Genomic DNA, 22,302 nt, shown 5'->3' with positions numbered 1-22,302 from the left:
ACTCACAGAGAGGGAGAGAACCTCAAATGTGGAGTAAGGATGAAAGAGGATGAAACTAAAGAGGAAATAAAATGAAATGGAGGACCTTGGAAAAGAGTGTAGGTTGCAGGTTGCCTAGAACTGTGAGCAGGAACATCTCAACATTTTGTTGCAGACTCATGTAGCACTAAAGCCAAGCAATTATGTTTATATACTTAATTTCTGTTAGTGTTTTTAGAAGCTTTTAGAAGTTGAGTGATTAATCTTGCTTGTTATTTTTGTTGGTGTTGAGATTTGATGTTTTTAATCTGGTATTTAGTTGTAAGCTGCCCAGAGGAAGGAAGGAAGGAAGGAAGAAAGGAAGGAAGGAAGGAAGGAAGGAAGGAAGGAAGGAAGGAAGGAAGGAAGGAAGGAACGAACTCTGACTTTTGCCATGAGAAAACTGTATATGCTGCCATATATGAAAAATGACTATTACTCTGCTGTGGATATCTAGACTTGCACATGCAAGTACACACTTTTAAAGTATTATTGCTTATGCTTTGAACGACCTGGCCATGGATGGTATTTTGCCTATTCCTTACCCACCTTTCCTTCACCTCAGGCTTTGCTCTTCTTTTTCTTCAAATCCTTCCTAAATCTTCAAAAGCTGTGCCTGACAGGTGGTCTTGGCAACAAATTCCCAGATCTATAGGATAGTCACTGTTCAGGGACAATCACCTGAGTCAACTAAGAATCAAAAAGTACCCCAAGACAGGAGGCAAACAGTAAAAGGATGCTGGAAGGAATTTGCAAAAAGCTTCTTTGTTTAAGCCTTCTAAACAAGACTGGACAAGAAAGTAAAGAAATACACCATAAGGAAAACTTCCGCACCTGCCCTCAGGGAGGAATGGCCTGACCGAAGAGCTCTTTTCTAACTTTAATCTCTGTGATCTTGCAGTTAATCATCACCTGTGAAATCCTTGCTCTGAGGGAATGAGATAATTTCACTTGTGGCCAAAACATTCGTTAAATCTTTGTCTAATAAGAGAAGCTTCACTTTCAGCAACAAACAAAGAACCTGGCCATTTTTTTTCCAGCAAGCTGAAATCATACAGACTACCTGAAGTTAAAACACTGCAGTTTTATTGCTGATGGGTTAGTCTCATTTTACAACAGAAGCCTTTCTGCATTTCAGTCTTGATTTTTACAAATGATATTATGCAAGAAAGCTTAAGAAATGAAATAGGGAAGTATTAGCATTGGTTCAAATTTCGAAGAAACTCACAATACCTTTCACTATGAAATGACTGATTTTGTTGATCCAAGTTGTAACACCCCACCTCCCATTACAACATACATGACAGAATGAATCTAGATACAGAGACTGGAACAGGATTAGAATTCGGCACTTGGAATATCCTTCTTACTTATAGTAATTTATTGTTAACTGCTTTTAATTCCACCTGATTGGATCGTAATCTAAAGATTACTATTGAGTTTTATTTTGTTTGATAGGCTGTGTTTGTGTGCCTGTGAGTGAACCTTCAGCTCTAGAGCAGAGGAAGAAATCTAGGGAAAATGTAAAATAATATACATATCTGATGGATTAGCCGTCTCTTGTCCAGAAGTGCCACACCTTGTAATTAGAGACTCTGTTAGTCTCTGACACAGGAATGTATTGGGTGTGGGCCCTCTTAGATTTACAGGCTTTGGGGCTTGTGAAGGAGCCTGAGCCCTTTTGGAACTGTAAAGTTGACGAGACCTTTGTTTAAACTACAATTCTGTTTAGAAACTCTGACAGTTCCCCGGAAAACACGGAATCAAACATTTTCTTGTTTGATTGAAAATTTAAATAGACATCTAACAAAAGACTGCTGCAACTTTCTGAGCCCACCATTTATCATTTTAATGACTCTTGATGACTAAAGGTTATCTGGTCCCATATCTTCAGATCTGGGAAACCAAAACCGACTGCTAATGGACATTTTTAATTAGAAATTGGACAGTGCTTTTCCTTTTTTGGTTATTAAACTCTCTTTTTGTTTAGTCTCTTTTTTATACTGTTATTTGGACAGTACCTTTTCACTGCAATAGTACCAAGAATGATTAGACCTAAAGTGAGTGTAATCTTTTTGAATGCAGAGATGTTCAGATCTGCTGCATATAGTATTTAGGAAGTTCCCAGCATACTTGGACAAAGGCTAGTAAAGCAGGTAGAATAATCAGTCTTCCCAAAATACATGATTTCCAAATATGTTGAGTTTTATAACATTATCAAGATAGCTAAAGAGGATGAGATGCAAAGATGAAATTATGTTGTCACTCTATTGCTATGAAAAGGCCACATTAATAAGAAAAAAAAATAAAATAATTGCTGCCAAAAATTTTATAGGTCCATGTTGCCCAATAATACATACTGCTGCATACATTACTTTGCTAAAATTTCTGAATGGAGGACTTTTGGCACATTCTTAAACATGCAAGTAAGCAAGGTTACTAGGGAAATCTTTCCACTTTCAGAGGCTCATAATTTAACATCTTTAATGGCCAGAGGCAGAGGATTCTGTGTTTTTTAAAATAGGGAACATTTTTCTCCTTGGGAATGATGATGGTAGTGCTCCTAATAATGCCATCGTCCATAGTGATATCTGGGAGAAAGCATGGCTGCTTCTTTCCAACTCATTTCTGGCAAAAAAGGTAACTATACCCAGTGCTTTTTTTGTAAGAAAAAAGGTGCTGGAACTCATATCTTGTTAATCTTTTATTTACCTTTCACATGCAGTCAATCACTGTACATATACCCACACACATCAGTTGTGTAACGAAACATAACGGTTGTTGCCCACAGTAAGCACTCAGCGTGCGAGCACATGACCAATCACAAGCTGAGCAGTGCCACAAGCTGAGCAGCTGGATGAAGTACGCATGCATTGGACTCGACACACAAGCAAGCCGCATGCACCGTTTTAATGATTTTGCCAACGACCTGCTATGCTCGACAGCGTGATTCAAGTCCATGTGGACCAAACATCAAATTTTCAAAAGTTACTTTTAAAACTTGGAAAATCTGTCAAAAAAAAGGTACCTGAACTCCATTCTGATGAGTTCTATGACAAAAAAAGCACTGACTATATCTTTCCCTTCTAAGTGTCAAAAAGAAATTAAGGAAGAAGAAAAAAGCTACTGGACCTATTCCACATTGCCCCAATTGGCTATATTTCATATGCCCTACATTTAATAGTAAATGACCTTCTCTGTGTTAAAACCAGCTTCTAGTTTGGCCCCAAATGTCTGTCTCAATCAAAACAAAGCAGAAGCTCCTACTTTGCCTACAAAAAAAAAAAAAAAAGTAGCTTTCTGCTTCTCTGAAAAAAAGACCTTTTGCAATAGCCATTAGTTGTCCTCTTGTCAAAAACTTGCTCCATGGTTTTCTACAAAACTATCCTTATTATGTCGCATGGACCAGGAGTTTGATGGTTCTCTTTTGAAAGGATTTTGACCCCTGTCTTTTCTATATGGAAATCTGGAGATAACCTCTGGAGATTTTGCTGATCTTTGTTTTAGCTTCAAGGACTAGGGTTTGAAAGCTGAAGAATGATCCATATTGTTACTGCTTCTTATTCATTATTGCAGGCTTTTAAAATGCTTGATTTGCAGCTTGGATTGTTATAGCTACTTACCATATGTTGCAATCCTGTATCCTCCTGTATCCTAGGACAATGCCAAATTGAGGGGAATTGAGTTACCTACAGTACTCATTGGATATGAAGATCTTGTATATCTCATCATGATACCTAAGTCAGTTTGCTTTTATTTTATTTTAAATTATTCCTAGAGTTTTGAAGGGTAGCTCATTACAGACACTCCCATATGGCTAGTCCATCCAAAAAACACACTTTTATTTTTCTGGCAGACTTTCTTTATCTTTGTACCATAAATGTATGACACATGGAGATTTAGCAGTTGAGGTTTTCCATGACATTTGTTGTCATGCTGGGAAATGTTTTACCAATTGAATCCATGTCTGTTATATTCCTGCAAAAGAAATAGATTTCCTGCTGGGTAAAAAAAGATGGCAACCCTATACTGCTGTGAATTTTCTGTTGGAAATACACCTTTCTCTTCAGTACAGTGTGATGGCCATCTGTGTGAACAGAAGGAATGGAGACACATTTTATTGGCTTTGCATTTTAATGGAAACTTATCTAATTCATACTTTCCAAACCAATTAATGAAGGGAAATTGGTTCTCATTTGGTATTCACATTTTGCCAAAGTTTGATGCAGCTTTTCAGTTAAAAATGTATATGAAAATTATCTATTTACTTAATGTATTTGGGGGCCTCTTTTCATAAAAAATAATGCCAATGGGATTTTTTTACAACTCCATTTATCTGTGAAAATAATATCTATAGAATGCATGGTATATGGAGAAATGGGCTGTAAAATGTATAGGCATGCAAAGTACAGATTTTAGGAAAATTGTGCCCAAGAATTCATATAACTTTATTTTTTAAAAAATAAAAATCATGGGCCAAACGAGTACTATAGGTAGCAGAATGCACAGATTGTGGAACAAACAATGAGTGATTAGTTCTATGTAGGTTAAACTTCAAGAACTGAAGGGTCAAGGCACGTGTCAGTAAATTTTATCCAGAGACAATATTGTTAAAATATTAATTCTATGTAAGGAAAATAATCTATATACTTTATTTACGCAAAAGACAGCCTGGGGAATTATGGGAAGTAATAAGAGACCTAGTAAAACATGAAGAAGAAAACTTCCCCAAAGTTGAAAGGATAAATGCTTTGTCTTTCAGAAGAAGGTGAAGAGATAGGCAGGAAGGGACAAAGGATAAAAAGCTTCAGCTACAAGAAGAATATGCTATAGGTTTGTTTGTACACTTACAGAGAGCATGAAAACTAACATGAACTAATAAAAAGTAAAAACACAAAACAGAGAAAAAGGAAAAAACAGACAAAAATGCAGAAAGAAAGAATAAAAAGAAATAGAAAGAAAAAGCTTTTGATTTTCTTTGCAGCAAATATAAGAACAATAACAAATGCTGAGTATAAGTATCTCTTACAGTGCTGAGCACTGAGACTTCATTCACTCCATTTATTGTGCAAATGGTAGAATTCACTGACAGCTTATGAAAGGAGGTTGATGTGCACAAAAAGGCCTATGATATGAAATGTTCTCTTTCCCTCCCCCCCCCCCCGTAACACTGAATAAGCAAAACCAGCCTTCTTGCATCCAAGATGAAAAATAAAGGATTTTAAGGCTCATTTTTCAGATAATCTTGAGCCCCAGGAACTCTAATTTTAAAAGTCAGATGTTGATGCCTGTTGCAGCTTTCTTACTAGTTAGAAACCACTGCCTCAGTACCAACAAAACCACGCTCACAATTGTTTGTGCAAGTCTTCCTCCTCTTTCTTTAAAAACAACAACTAGAAGAAATCTGGCTGCAAGCTGGCTTGTGTCTTCTTGGAGCAAGCTTATGTGTTCTAGTCTGCATTGAATGCAAATTGATCCTTGTATAATAATTCTGTGGGAAAATCCAGCCCTACCGGCATAACTGATTTGGCATGGCACTCGGCTTTAATTGCTTTCAGGTTTTACTTGTGAAGGCCAAAAAAACTGAAACCCCACATAGTGTTGTGCTGCTTTTCCTCTGCAGATGGAGTCTCTATGGAATATATGACTGAAGATTGAAATGTGCACATTGAAATGCAGTGGGAGGCTTTTAAAAGGCCCAGCAGATGTCTGACTGGTGGGCCTCATGGCAAATTAATGTTTTATTAGGCAGATTCTGTTACGAAGCAGGAGCATTTTCACTGGAGCCAGATCTTTCTCAGGCTTGGATGGACTTAGCAGTCCTGAGTTAAGAATGCCACTTCAACAGGGCCCGCAAAATAGATCTAACAAGTTGCTTTTTCTCAGCTTTAGTTTCATAACTGCAAACTGGGAATGATAATTATCCGTTGGCCCTTTGCTTCTGACAGCAGTAAAGGGCCAAAATAGCTGAAGATCTGTGTAGCAGAACAGAAATCTGTAATTAATCATCATTTTTCTTCTCTATATATGTATTTATACAGACCAAGTAATTTTGCTTTGCTCTCCTATGTAACAGATTTCTGGTGAAATCCGAGTGAACATAGTGGGAATTACTTTTTCCAGGTAGTTTATTTAGTGTCATTGAACTTTGTTTTTTTTTTAAAAAAAAAATCTAACATTATTATCTAAGAGAGTAAACATTTACAATTCTTTTTATCGAATTGTTCATAGATCTAAGAAACAGTGTTGGGCAGCAGTTAAGGCATTATAGTAAATTATATGACTGCAAAGATACTGATTTAAATTCCTACTTTCTAGTGATCTTGTGCCAGTGATCTCAATTGAATCTACATCATGATGCCACATGGGAGCAGAAGGGACAAGTTAAGAATGCAAGAAATTAAAATCCTGGGAAACATCCATTTGTACACTTAATAGGGTGATTCCTTGGGGATGTTTCACATCACAGTGGTTCTCTTTCTTTTCCCTCACCCCCCACCCCCATTTAAAACATTTTGAGCCATTTCCCAAAGAACTGCAGTTTTTCTGCTAGTCACAGAGGAGGTGTAAATTCATTTACACTGGTGTTGGGAACATAGTTGGGGAATGACAGATTGTTAGATCTCAAGGATGCACAATATATAATCTACATCTCCCATATATCCAAATTTAATCTTTTTTTTTATCTCCCCAGATGACATTAGTTTCAATACTGGTGAGATAAATAACACTGACCCTCTTGAGTCTTGCTTTACTGGTGTGTGTAGTGTGTGTGTATCTGTCTGTCCTGGAGGAACACTGGGAATGTATGCCAAGAATATATAATCTCAGCATTGTCACCCAAAGAATGAAGATCATCCCAATAGCCTCTACAATGATACAGAAAGATTGAGGGAAGGCATAATATCAAATTGAAAGAAAGACATAATCTGATATTGCAGGGAAGAAGGCAGAGGTAAACACTACTGTATTTTACCAAGAAAACCATGTGTTTAGACATTACAGTATAAAATGATTGATAATAACATGGTGACTCCCTCAGATCGAATGGCACTTAACGTGCTACTGAGGAAGAGCTGCAGGTCTTTTGGAGAGTTAATGGTGTTTATGACTTAACTAGGTTAAAGTCTTTGGGATATTTTGTTGCTGATGGTGTCATGCAGGAAAAGAAAATCCAAAACTGCAAAAACAGAACTATAATAAGAAACATAAACACAAGAAAGCTAAACAAAATGAAAAATCAGTGAAATAAACTAGTACTGTACACTTCCAGTGAGAATATCATATTGTTTGCTGTTTGGAAACAAATAGGAACAGTATTGCTTTCATAGTCAGGAAGGATATAGCAAGGGTAATATTTGGGCACAATGCAATCAGTGACTAAATAATATCAGCAGACTTCACAAATAGCCCTTTAGTGTCATGATTGTGTTCCAATCACTGATGCAGAAAAATTCGGGGTTATTGAGTTTTATGATCAAATTCAATCTAAAATCAACATAACATGCCAGCAAGATATGTTGTTTGTAATTGGAATCAGAAGACTAGCATTGGAAATAATATGGAATAAAATGTAGTTGGAAAAATGAAGCAGGAAAATGATTTATCAATTTATGTGAATCCAATGATCACCAGAAGCACACAGAAATCAAATCGATTATATTATTGTCACAAGCAGTGGAACAGCTCAGTTAAGCAAGGTGCTGACTGTGAAAGGGGTCATGAACTGCTCATGTGCAAGTTCCAAGTCAAAGTGAAAGAAGAAAGTCAACCCGTTTCCATAATATGATCTGGTATATATATCTATCATTTTCAAAAACATCAGGAATTGTTTTGAAATCCTCATTGATAGGAACAAGGGGAATTATGTAATTATATAAAAGAAGTTGTTTGAGATAAATGTTGAAAGAGACTTCCAAAGACCAAGAAACAGAAGAAAGCAAATGGAATGTTAAAAAAAACTGTGAAAATTGTCAAGAAGAGAAGACAAGACCAGAACAAAGAATTTCAGATAGCTGTTAGAAGACTCTTAAAGAAATATTACAACAACATTTATAAAGACATTGGAAGAGGGAAACAAACTTGGAAAAGCAAAAATAGTTCTCCAAAATATCTCTGATCTTAGAAGAAGATTTCAACAGGTTGTATGCTAAAGGACATCAATGGAGAGATAGTAACTGATTCACAGAAGGTCAAACATAGATGGAATGTACACTGAAATCATGTATGTAAAGATGTCAACATTCAAGACACCTTAGGAAATATGCCCTACTTTTAAGAGCCTCTAATAATGGAACATTAATTTAGCACTCTGGCTATCACTGAATTAGAAGGTTACAGGAATTAATAGACTATATACAGAAATATGGCAAGCAACTGAAGGATTAGTAAAGGCTTTGGCCAAACTATTTATTTATTGCACCATGATGTCACTACTTCCTATGCTCTTTTAGTTTTGGTAGCATTTTAGCCACTGTGGAATTTTTTTTTACCTATTACACATGCACTAAAAGATATCAAAACATGAAACATTAGTAAGTGCTCATTTTTCTTCATGTGACTGTTATTTTTAAAGACTTCTATGCACCCCAGCTAATCTGGAAACAGCTCCTCCAGGAAATTACATTCTAGTTAAAAGGGGCACTTGCCATCTGCAGAGTGGCAAAAACCTGCCAACTGTATTTTTGGGGGCCTGGCAATGTAGCTACAGTATCGGTGAAACCCACTGTGGCTTCTATTTTCTTGCTCTCTGATGTTCTAAGGCTGACAAGAGCACTCAACCACTGGCACATTTTTAAACAAACAAGTCGGAGCAAATAGTACATGGTTTTGCTTTGCTGACCTACTTAATTAAAAAAAACAGTTTCTAAAAATGGAAATGCTGTTTGATTTAATATGAAGACAGAGCTGTGTTTTTCCAACATCTGTGTCCAGAAAGGAAGAAAAATCCTGTTTTGACTGGCCTTCCTCCATCACATTTTTCCCTCCCTCTCTTTCAATTCGTGTCTAAAGCACAGTAAGTTACATAAACATTCCATTTCTTTCCATAAATTGGCTTCAGTTTCTGAACAATAGAGTCACTGTGAAGAAGTGAAAAACCACAGACACACCCCACAACTGCTGGTCACGCAGCCAAAAAGAACTAAAGATGCATTCTTTGAAAGTACCCAAAAGGAAATCCATGGTCTTAAGGCAAGACCTTTTAATGTTATACTTGGAAGTGTTCCTCCCTGCCACCACCCCCCCATCCCTCCTGCTCTTGATTTTCTTCATCTTTGGCTGTCTGGTGCAAAATACTTGACAGAGAGAAAGTGGGGGGGGAGAGGGAGAGAGTGAAGGGGCGGGGTGGGGGAGAGCAGAAGAAAAAAGAAAAGAGGGTTTGGAGGCAGAATATTATTCTCTTTTAAAATGTTGATAATAGCTGTCAGTATTCACTAACTTCTGAATGGTGTGTGCCAGAAATGTGAAGCACCTCACAAAATTGGGAAACGATTTACGGCTAATTTACATAATGCAAGCAATGCTGTTCAAAATGCCCCCAACTGTCTGCATAACATTTTTTTTCTCTGAAAATAAATTTACCATGTTTGAAATTTTAAATTTTAGCAGCGTGTAACGATAGCAGTAGAGAAATAATTCAAAGCCTTCTGATTTAGACAATAGTAACAATTCACATTCAAGCATTAGAAATATAATTGCAAATTGATAAGAAATAAATCCTAGAGAAAAATAAGGGGAAAATAAAGATTATAGGTAGTCTTCAATTTATAACTGTAATTGTGTCTGATTTTATTATTGTTTATTTTTTTTGCAGTGGTTATTAAGCAAATGCCACGGTTATTAAGCGAGTCCATTTTCCCTGATGGCAGTTTTTGCTGGAAAGTAACTGCTGGAAACTGGCAAAAAAACATTGAAATTCTTTCTACACTGAAAACTGTAGTCATGTGAATGATGATGCAAATAGCTGTAAATGCAAGCTGGTTGCCAAGAGGCCAAAATGCAATCATATGAACATGGGTGTGATTAGATGTGGGGTGGGTTGTGGCTATTGGAACTTCAAAAACTAGTTGTAAGTAGCTTTGGGGAGGTCTATTGAACTAGAATGGTCCTTAAGTGAGGACTATCTTCAGTTTACATCAGACATGTCAAACTCATGATGTCACACAACTTATTGGGACGGTTTTGCCATTGCCGGCAATGGGGTGGGCGCGGCTTCTGGATGATGCATCTGGCCCATGGGCTGGCAGTTTGACACCCCTCTTTACATTATTTACATTAGTTTTCCATATATGTTGTGATAATGATGTTACAGTACTGAAGTAAAATCCAGCTTTCTAATATTTAATAAGCCTTGAGGAGTTATACTTATGTTCTCTATAAAGAATATATTCCAATTATCCATAGCATCTACAGTTGATAGTTCTCAAGAAGCAAAGCTGGGAAAAATCTCAGTAGATAAATTTAGATAGTAGTTTTCAATCAATATAGAGGCAGAACAATTTTTCAGCTGGCATAGGAAGATTCATATGAGGCAAGTATTGGTATCATCGGCTAATCTGGACTGTGTAACCCATCCCCCTCTTTAGATGGTAATATCATCTAAATGCATTTGCATTAGAAAATAGGGTGATTTATAATGGTGGCTCATGGTGAAGAAGAAGTTGCAAATAGGATAAACTTAATGAATCAACCCTCTTGGTGCTATGTGCTACTATCTATCAATGCAGACTGGAGACTAGACTGTTCCCTGGAGGAAGAGAAAGGTCAGGATAGGCAATTTGCAACCTTTACCTAATGAACTGGTCAATTTATATAGCAATGATGAATCTATTGCAAATGAGTTCAGAAAGAATATCAGACAATACAACTGCCTCTTCCACTTGGTATCTTTTGGTGCCAAAGAAGTCCTTCCAATGAGGAATGGATGGAATCCATCTGTGATTATTCAAGGGCAAATCCATCATTACATCAGACATGTAATGCCAGATCCCAGCCACCAAGCCAAATTTATTTAAATTTACTTCATGGAAAGTCAAGATAGGGTAGAACTGAGAAAGGAATACTCTACATTGATGTAATTCAATGTGAGATTTCTGAATTATTGAGAAGCTACCATGACAACGAAACCTAACATTGTGTCATTCAAGACTGAAGATATTCCTCAAAGTGAATTAAAATGTTCATTGTAACATCAGAAAAAACCTCCAGTACTTCAAATTTGCCTCAACAAGTAAGGCTTAGTGTCTGGGATGAGAGCTCCATGATTAGGGAGAGCTTTGAAGCCATATTCTGGACTCTTTGGATATACGTTTGGTGATTTCTATCAGCTTCTACCAATTGTGAAAAGAGAAAATGGTGCTGATGTGGAGAATTCATGTATCAAAAATACTACTTATGGAGAATCTTTGTCAAGTTTCAGTTGAAGAGAAACATGCAGTTGTGAGCAGGGGGAGAAGGAAGATAGAATATAGATAGAACCCAGAAGTTCTTATTGGATGATGGAGAAAAAAAAAATTCAGAAACTTCAAATGATGAAATAGATTTATCTTTAGATTTTCAGAATTACCAGCATGACTTATGGAATAAGGTATAGATTTCATCTACCCAGCATTTGACAATCCTGTAGAACGGTTCTCAAAGAACTCTATCTTGGTTTCCCTCAATGAAATAATGAGAAAAAAATCAATTCCATATGCATTAAATTCTTCTCTGGAATGATGAAAGAATATTGCTAATGCAATGCTGTCAGTGAAGGAGTTAGCACTACTCATTTTTCAACATAATTTTTTGATTTAATTTAACTGTCTGGATTGCCAGCAAATACACTGGAATTGAAGATAGGATTTCCCATAATTTTAATTAGGGATTTGGCTCTTCAAAGACTTTGCAATGGAATGTGGATGACTGTGAAAGAATTTTACAAGAATCTCATTGTAACAAAGATAAACATTAAGAAATAATATTGTCATAATTCCAAGAAGTACGCTAATTCATCAATCAGAAGGTGAAGATATTCTCCTTCATAAACACAGTTCTCCAAACAGTCATGCTTTGCTTTCACTGGGCATAAACTGCAAGAAAAAAACATGATGATCATGCTGATTTATCTGGAAAAACTGGTATTCCATCATGATCAGCTTGATATCACTTTAAGATGGGGAAAAAGAAGTGAAATGTTAGAATGTATAGGTACAGTATAGGTGGTATCTCTCTCAATAGTAGTAACTATGAGAGGGATCTTGGATTCCTAGTGGACAATCACTTAAATATGAACCAGCAGTATGCTGCAGCTGCCAAAAAAGCCAACATAGTTCTAGGTTGCATTAGCAGATGGATAGAATCAAGATCATGTGAAGTGTTACTACCACTTTATAATGCCTTAGTAAGGCCACATTTGGAATACTGCATCCAGTTTTGATCATCATGATGTAAAAAAGATGTGGAGACTCTACAAAGAGTGCAGACAAGAGCAACAAAGATGATTAAGGGACTGGAGGCTAAAACATATAAGGAACGGTTGCTGGAATTGGGTATATCTGGTTTAATGAACAGAAGGACTAGGGCTATCATGATAGCAGTGTTCCAATATCTCAGGGGCTACCACAAAGAAGAGGAAGTCAAGCTATTCTCCAAAGCACCTGAAGGCAGGACAAGAAGCAATGGATGGAAACTAATCAAGGACAGAAGCAACCTAGAACTAAGGAGAAATTTCCCGACAATTAGAACAATTAGTCAGTGGAACAACTTGCCTCCAGAAGTTGTGAATGCTCCAGCACTGGACTTTTTAAGAAGAGATTGGACAGCCATTTATCTGAAATGGTATGGGGTTTCCTCCTTGTGCAGGGGGTTGTACTAGAAGACCTCCAAGGTCCCTTCTAATTCTGTTATTCTATTCTATTCTATTCTATTCTATTCTATTCTATTCTATTCTATTCTATTCTATTCTATTCTATTCTAGAATATTCTAGAATATTCTTAAAGAATAGAAGATCAACCACAAATGTTCTCATCAAAAGCATCCTTTGTTAAACAAGAAGCATCTATATTTGTTTTGCTATTTATCTTTCTTCAATAAAATTATTATTTTCTTTTTTAATTTTAAAATGAAAATGATAATAATCTGCTTGTTGTCATTTTATTTCTTTGTTCAGGTAAGAAAATCTCTCTGAAAGGATGATCCAATGGATCACCCAACAGAAACCACTTTAAACCACTCTGTGTGATGGCTGTCAACACATGATGAGTGTTAATTTGGGTGTAGTGGTTGACTATGTGGGTGCAGTCTGGCAGTTTTCTAAGAGTTGTTCCTTATATTTTCTTTTTTCTTTTTCCTGAGGAAAGGCATTTGTGGTAGCATAAAGAAAAAAATCCAATTGCTTGTGGTGAACTGTAGAATACAAACAGCAAACCATGTTTTGACAGCTGCAACATGGAATAATTATAAGTGGCCTCTATTGGGTGGCCACAACAGAGGTCCTTGCCTTCACTAAGTATGCAATAGCAAATATGAAAAAGCAAATCAGCAAAAAGCCCAGTGAGGTGCTAGCAAAAGTGTAATCACACCCTGAATTTAAGGCAAGAAAAATGCTATTTTCTAAGACAGAATGGGTGAGAAAACAAGATAGGAAGAGTGCCTGCCTAATAAAATGTTAAGTGTATTTTAATTTTCACAGTCCAGCATATGTTATGAACATTTTCTTATGCATGTGAAGCAAAAATTATATTCAAAATCCTTTTAGTTAGAAAGTTCATCCAGCAAATCTCTAGCACTCATCTAATCTAAGCCTAATCTACCATACACACATCTTTTAATTATAAAAAAGAACCTCACATAATGCAAATTGGCATTGAAGTAAAGTTGGTATACTAACTCAATAATTAGCCAAATATCTGCTCCGATAAACAACATTCAGAGATTGCTATAGATTTTACAATGAATGCAATTGATTGAACTTGTATCATATTTTGTTATAAATGTATATTTAATAACACTACTAGTACTGTTACTATTAACTACTACTGATTGAGATAAGGCTTAGTGAAAAATGACAATACTGCTACAAATAACAGCTTCTGAATTTAGTTTTGTTGCCAGTTAAATCTCTGGACATCAAATATACATACATTGATATTTAAGGACTGCTAGCAGCAGGTTAAAAAACTTAGCAAATATTCTCAGAAGATGTTGATGGTTTTAATACAGTGCAATATAGAATAAATTATAGCAGAATTCTCCTAATTGTTAAATTCTATAAAGAATTTAAATAAACCTAAAAAATAAGTATATGGCTTTCAATGAAATGCATCTGAATTTGTTCTCCACTGTGTCCAGCTAAGGACAATGAGAGGACAAACATTCAACAATGAAACTAGTCCACATAGGGAAAGCTTGTAGTGCGTAACTTTTTATCTCCTTTACCGGTAGTATCCATAGGAGGTGTTTATTTTCTTCTCTGTAATTAAATAACATTCTGTGTGTCTTTCTTTTCTTCCCTTTTCATGTTGCAGGTTTATGTGTTTGTGTGTATGAATGTGTGGGGAAGCATGCGACTGTGGCTCATGTGACTTAGAAGGGAGCAGCTGGCAGCGTTCTGAACTAGTGCCCAGGATCTTCTTGCTTGAGGCATTTTTCCCAGAATGCTTTTCTCTGCAACCACCAGCCAGATCCAGCCTTTTGTGAACTTGATCTCTTCACTACCAACTATTCCCACCATGCCAGTATGGTGTTACTCTATGCCAATGGACAGAAAGACATATACACGCACAAACACATACTATCACTTGACAAAATTTCTGATCAAGCCAAGGGCTTGGTCTGGCCTGCTTGACACTGAGAAGGTTGAAGTCAGTGACTGTATTTCAGTGCTGGTGAGGCATTATGGGGATGCTGCCAGTCCTATTCATCATCATTCCTTCTGTGTATGTTATATATTCATCTCCTGCTTCTAGTCTTCTCACAGCCAGTACCAGGACAAGTTTGGAAAGGATTTATTTATAAAATAATGGACACCATTTCAAAAACATTAAAAGAAACTGCTACTAATAGCAACTTTATAGATCCAGAAACTAAAGCAAAAACTTCTGTGATGATCTTACAGCAGGCAAAAATGAACAAAGAGGATTTTTTTGTTTGCCTGCCAAATTGTTCCTTTATTCATGATATCCAGCTTTCTAATCCAGAAGCCAAAATTAGTAGGCATCACATAGATTTCTAAGCTGTGGGAAAGCGTAGCTCAACATGGGCACTATTGTTTCCCAGTAACCTTATACTTGACACTTAATATCTTCAGAAATTCACAAAATGCTCAGGATTGCATTTTGGCATTTTGACTTGGGAAATCTTGGTATCAGCCAAGTTACCTTTTTGCTGAAGTGTTATAAAGGAATAAAGTAATCAGTCATTACACAGTTCAATATGTTTTTAGAAGGATTTTTTTCTTCTTTGGTTCTTTAAAGACACATTTTAATTTAAATACTAGAGCTAGATTAATTGAATATTAAAACTTGATTAGACGAGAACTTTTCCTATAATTTTATGTATACACAAAATAGTCTTGGTTAATTCTAACCATTTCACTATGATTGTATTCTATTTTTCATTTTATTCTATTTTTAGAGTTTGTAGCTTTAGTCTTAATGTGAAGAAGTCTTTATTAAGATCTTACATTTTAAGTTTAACCTGTGGGAATGCTAACTTTTGGGGATATTTTATATTTCATTGTTATCATTTAAATAATGTAATACTTTTTAATGTTATTTTATATTAGCCTATGATCAAAATTTTAAAAAAGATTCAATTTAAATGTTAGAACTATTAAAATGAGATCAAGAGTGCTAAAGGATTTACAGTGGGGCAAAAAAGTATTTAGTCAGCCACCAATTGTGCAAGTTCTCCCACTTAAAAAGATGAGAAAGGCCTGCAATTGTCATCATAGGTAGACCTCAACTATGAGAGACAAAATGAGAAAACAAATCCAGACAATCACATTGTCTGATTTGGAAAGAATTTATTTGAAAATTATGGTGGAAAATAAGTATTTGGTCAATATCAAAAGTTCATCTCAATACTTTGTTATATATCTGTAAATACTTTGTTGGCAATGACAGAGGTCAAACGTTTTCTGTAAGTCTTCACAAGGTTGGCACACACAGTTGCTGATATGTTGGCCCATTCCTCCATGCAGATCTCCTCTAGAGCAGTGATGTTTTGGAGCTGTCGCTGGGCAACTCGGACTTTCAACTCCCTCCAAAAATTTTCTATGGGGTTGAGATCTGGAGACTAGCTAGGCCACTCTAGGACTTGAAATGCTTCTTACAAAGCCACTCCTTCGTTGCCCGGGCAGTGTGTTTGGGATCATTGTCATGCTGAAATACCCAGCCATGTTTCATCTTCAATGCCCTTGCTGATGGAAGGAGGTTTGCACTCAAAATTTCACGATACATGGCCCCATTCATTCTTTCCTGTACCCGGATCAATTGTCCTGGTCCCTTTGCAGAGAAACAGCCCCAAAGCATGATGTTGCCACCCCCATGCTTCACAGTAGGTATGCAACTCAGCATTCTCTCTTCTCCAAACATGACAAGTTGTGTTTCTACCAAACAGTTTTACTTTGGTTTCATCTGACCATAGGACATTCTCCCAATCCTCTTCTGGATCATCCAAATGCTCTCTAGCAAACTTCAGATAGGCCCGGACATGTACTGGCTTAAGCAGGGGGACACGTCTGGCACTGCAGGATCTGAGTCCCTGGCGGCGTAGTGTGTTACTGATGGTTTCCTTTATTACGTTGGACCCAGCTCTCTGTAGGTCATTCACTAGGCCTCCCATGTGGTTCTGCGATTTTTGCTCACCATTCTTGTGATCATGTTGACCCCAAGGGGTGAGATCTTGCGTGGAGCCCCAGATTGAGGGAGATTATCAGTGGTCTTGTATGTCTTCCATTTTCTAATTATTGTTCCCACAGTTGATTTCTTCACACCAAGCTGCTTGTAGACCTGTACCAGTCTTCCCAGCCTGGTGCAGGTCTACAATTTTGTTTCTGGTGTCCTTCGACAGCTCTTTGGTCTTCACCATAGTGGAGTTTGGAGTGTGACTGTTTGAGGTTGTGGACAGGTGTCATTTATACTGATAACAGTATAAATGATAACAAGTTCAAACAGGTGCCATTAATACAGGACAGAGGAGCCTCTTAAAGAAGAAGTTACAGGTCTGTGAGATCCAGAAATCTTGCTTGTTTGTAGGTGACCAAATACTTATTTTCCACCATAATTTGCAAATAAATTCTTTCCAAATCAGACAATGTGATTGTCTGGATTTGTTTTCCCATTTTGTCTCTCATAGTTGAGGTCTACCTATGATGACAATTACAGGCCTCTCTCATCTTTTTAAGTGGGAGAACTTGCACAATTGGTGGCTGACTAAATACTTTTTTGCCCCACTGTATATCATGGGTGCCAAACTTGCAACATCACGTGACGTGTTGCTATGTATCGCAACTTTTCTCCATTGCCAGAAATGGGGTGGGCACAGTTTCGGCATGACACATCTGGCCCAGGGGCTGGCAGTTTAACACCCTTGATTCATATGGACCACATCAGTGAGATAAAGTGCTTACTGTAAGATGCAGTTTGATCCTAAGCTGCCTTTTCAAAGTTTTGTGTGTGTGTGTGTGTGTGTGTGTTTGTGTGTGTGTGTATGTGTGTGAATGAGTGTGTATTATAAGGTCTAAAAACATTATTTGTGGAATATATTTATTATTAACCACTGCCAATTGATATTAATGTATTTCAGTTAACAGTGTCTTTCCTTCAGTGGAAGAGATGCTCCTTATGCAGATTAGGTTTCTTACTAATCAGCCCCCCCCCACAATTGCTCTGGAGAGTTAGTAAAATTTGCAGAGATTTGGATGTATGGGGGAGATTTTGGAGGAGGCAGAGCAGGTGAATCTATATGTCTGACAATGAATGAAGATCCACAGATCAATTCCAGGTTGGAAATCTCTTTTGCTATCTATAAAAACTGAAGTGTTTAATCAGTCTGATACCAGGCCCGGTGAAGAGAAGGCTTACCTCACTGCGGGAACACAAGACTTTGCCTGCAGAAGTTCAGTTCTTCATGTCTACATAAAAAGCTGCTAGGAACCGTACTTCAGGAAATACCATACTTGAGAACCTCACAAACTGTGAGCAAAGTACTCTTAAATGAAAGACAGACTCGCTCTCTTAGGTTTATGGATTGGCTAGGTCTTTGTATAATGTGTCTGGAGTAGGATAATTTGAACCTAGTCATTTGTGCCTCAAGGGATAACACTGGATTCATTTGTTCAATGACCCATTTGTTTGTTTTCTTGGCTATCCATGGGATTCTCAAGAGTCTTTTCCAACTCTAAAAAGTGGAGATCAAAAGTGCCAATAATATTCCTATTAGGCTCCTAATAAAAACTATCTTTTCTTTTCCTGTAGTTAACTGTTTGAAAGAGAAAAAAGAGAATATTGGTAAAGAGGGAGAATGTGTGTGAGAGAAAGATGGGGGGGGGTCAACAAGAAAAAAAGTGGTATATTGTGATGATAGTGTATATTCCATTCTACTGCTCTCTCAGATCTCAGCCACCGCTTGCTTCAGAGTTGCCTACTGTGTGGCCCCCACGGTTTATTTTTAAAGGAATGTTACTCTTGATATTAAAAATATTGGTCTCTCCCTCCCCCCTCCCTGCAAAGGAATAGCAGTTGATCATTCTTGTCCTTTTTCAGTAGAGATATAAGGGGGAAAAACCTTTTGTTTTCACCTATATGTGACAATTGCAGATTCAAATTTACCCTTGCTTTAACCAATCTGGACAGGCTCAACATTATCTATATTATGATCTTACTTGTGAGGAAAAAAAATCCCCTCAGCTCTTTTCTGACTAACATTAAAATAAAAAGCCACAGATGCTTTGATGGTGGTGCTCCAATTCTTTCAACAGCATGTCATCAGTATGAAAAAGAGAGAAACCCATTTGGCTCTATCTTAACATTAGTTTCCTGAGCCAATATGTCAATGAACACTCTCCTTTGTACTGACAGCTCTCTGAATTTGCAATGCAGTTTTTCCATCAAAACCTGAATTTAAAAATTACACATTAGGGGAAAGAACATTTAAAATGCATAGATTAGTGAACCTATGCAAAATTCATATATGCAGAAATACATATTTAGACAAAATATGTATAAATTTTCATATTGACCTCTTTATTTTGACAAACATTTTAGCAAATTAATATAGTGGTGGTGAGACAAAATGCAATTAAATTTAGAAAAAGTTAAAAGAAATTGAAGTTGATATGTTTATCCATTATTGCCCTTATTCTGTGGAGATGAAGAAAAACTAGTAAAGAAATAACTGTTGAGCCTGTCCATTGTATGAACTGTTGGGGGCATAGCATAAGAAAGATTCAAAACATGATCAAAATGATATAGAAGTGACTGCATGAATTGGCAGATACTTGGGGCAATATCTTTGAGATATGAATAGTCCCATTAATTTTAATGAATGCTAACTCAAATGCCAGTTACTTGGATCACTATTATTCTGCTTAATTATTTCAGAGTTGGAAAAACTTCTGACTTGATGGATTTGTTTTCTTTTTCAATAGAACCCCAAGTACAACAGTCGGAGCCTGCTACACAGAACAGGATACTTCCCAGCACCTTCTTTTTCTAGCAATTTACTCACAGAATGGACTTTTCATCCTAAAATCAACTTCTGGATTTCTCAAGCCAGCCTCCTTCTGCTGGTGCTCACTAGATGTATTGCGAATATAGCTGGATAGTAGATAAAGTTCTCCAACGCTTTCATATATACCAGTGGTTCTCAACCTTTTTAATGCCGGGACCCCCAACCAGTCGTAAGTCGAGGACTACTCAACCGGTCGTAAGTCGAGGACTACTCAACTGGTGCAGCACCGTTTGCAGAATGGGACTTTTGGTGGGCTCAGCAGGGCAGAGACAGCCTGGACAATTCCATTGGCTTTTGAAAGCCAATAGAATTAGAATCTATTCAAGAGAGTCTGTTCTATTGGCTTTCAAAAGCCAATAGAATAAAAGGGAGTAGCACAGCTAAGGAAAAGGGGGAAAAATGGCAGACTGCGTTGTTTGGCGACCCCCGTGAAATGGTCGTTCGACCCCAAATGGGGTCCCAACCCACAGGTTGAGAACCACTGATATATACCAAGTAATTCTAATACTGGAATTCTGACATAATTGGTAGTCAAAGACCAGAGCCAAACTTTTGCAAGTCATTGAATGACTTGCCAATTCCAATCTCTTTACCCATTGTTAAAAAAATTAAAGAAAATACTGCCTTACATCATCATCAATTTAAGATAGATCTTAAGAAAAGAATCACAAAAATTAAACCAGAAGGTGAAAGAGACACAAATCAATAACTGACATATGTGAACATTTACGCAAGAAATAATTTTTCAGTAATTCCATAATCTTATTGAACATTAATTCTAATCTCTGGGAGCTTCATGTTCCTTTGTAACTAACGGATTGTGGATAGACAATCTGGAGCCCCCTCAGTGTTCTGGATTATAAATTTCCACAGTCACTTGAATTCTGAAGAGTAACCAGGTCTTGAAAAACAGAATACTGAGATAAAGAGTTAAATCTCTGTAGGGTCAATCAGTAACAGGGAGCCCTTTGCTTAACAATCCGTTGGGTCTTTGGAGAAGAATGAAGAAGTTGTGGCCCTCCGGATTTTGCTGCATTACTACTTCAAGCCTCTTTGAACTGATTTTCATGCAGGTCAGCAACTCCACAGAACCATAGATACCCAATTTTCCCTTAAGCATCTCTGCAAATTGATTGCAGCCAAGTTGGTATTAATTCTTAGTGACCACATGGATAGATTTTTTTCCCCAGAGTTTGTTATTATTTGACTGCAAATTACAACTTTTAAAAAGTTTTGACTCCTATCACAAAGTAAGGAAATGCTCATTACTATGCTTACAGGAAGTGAGAAACAAATCACTACTACATTTTTTTTAAATTACAGCTATCACTCTTGTCTTGTATATTCCTTTTCACACCATTTTGATTCATCTATTTAAGATAAAAATTATCTGTGACTTTTTGGCATATAAATACATTTTTACTCTGCTGGACATGCTGATCACCTTCAATGAGATCAACCTGTTTGAAAGCAATCGTGTATGTATTATGATGTAAAATAAATTATGCATTCCAAATAGTATTTGTCTGTTTTATGTATATTTCTTTCTTTCCTTGAAAATAAATGCTTATTATTATATTAATGTTTACAGTTTTTTAAAATCACAAATGGGAAATATTCCTGAGAAAGTTGGAATGCATTCAGATATTTAATTGTAAGTGGGAACAGTAGAATTCGATATTTTGCAAATTGCATTTTTGTAATTGTTCCCAACAGACCCCCACCTGTCACTGCCATTTATGCAAGTAGTAGACACAATAAAACCTTCAGAAATGCCTGCTGGGGTGGTTCTCCTCTACAACATGGCGTAAAAATGCAGGGGATTTGGGGATTTTGAATCAATTTATCTTACAGCAAACATGCTGAAATTACATATCCTTTTACAAACAGAAATCTCCCAAGTGCAAATACTTCGTAAAAAGTCTTGTAAACTTAAAATAGGTTTCTAAATGACAAGAACAATTGGTATTAGTTATATATTATTAACATTGAATATGGTATGGTGAGTGTAACAACATGCACTTATTAACATATTAGTATAATGCTGATTACAAAAGGACTTTGAATAGTCAGGACTCAGGAATTGGGCAACTGAAGTTACAGCCTGGATAGAATCAACCAAATAGGCAGAAATTGCTATTTTTAATCTGATTGCCAAGAAATCACCCAATATAGATAATGTATGCAATACCAGATTTCTTATTAGGCACTGAGTTTTGGTCCTGCCTTAAGCATTAAGCCAGCTGGGTGACTTCAGGTTAGTCACACACTCTTAGCTCTAGGAAAAAGGCAAAGGCAAGCCACTTCTGGAAAAAAAAAAAAAAAAAAACATTGTCAGGAAATCTACAGGGACTTTACCAGGCAGTCACCAGATTTAAGATTGATTGATTCAAAGGTGTGCAGATTAAATACATAAACTGAAAGAGTTCATGGGATTTTTTCATCAACATATTTAGGTTATATCAGCACTTCAAAATTTGCATTTTTAAATGTTGACAATTTCAAAAGATAAAATTATTACAATTTTCTAACTTCCTGTCTGTATTACTGGCCCTTTTCTGTGCTCA

The 22,302-nt window shown here is 36.7% G+C and overlaps 1 protein-coding gene across 3 annotated transcripts in view; it reads left to right on the top strand.

The window, feature by feature from the left end:
• Positions 1-19,978, top strand: part of SERTAD4 (SERTA domain containing 4) — a 58,774-nt gene extending 38,796 nt beyond the window's left edge. For all 3 annotated transcript variants that reach the window (XM_039347669.1, XM_039347673.1, XM_039347672.1), the window contains exon 5: positions 19,653-19,978. In XM_039347669.1, the coding sequence (XP_039203603.1) occupies positions 19,653-19,720 (68 nt within the window). In that variant the 3' untranslated portion in view covers positions 19,721-19,978. The remainder of the gene's footprint in view (positions 1-19,652) is intronic.
• Positions 19,979-22,302: the final 2,324 nt, after the last annotated feature.

The sequence above is a fragment of the Crotalus tigris genome, unplaced genomic scaffold, assembly GCF_016545835.1.
Source record: "Crotalus tigris isolate CLP2741 ecotype Arizona unplaced genomic scaffold, ASM1654583v1 scf7180000018097.2503214, whole genome shotgun sequence".
Taxonomy (NCBI): Eukaryota; Metazoa; Chordata; class Lepidosauria; order Squamata; family Viperidae; genus Crotalus; species Crotalus tigris.
This window is presented reverse-complemented; position numbering and strand designations above follow the sequence as displayed.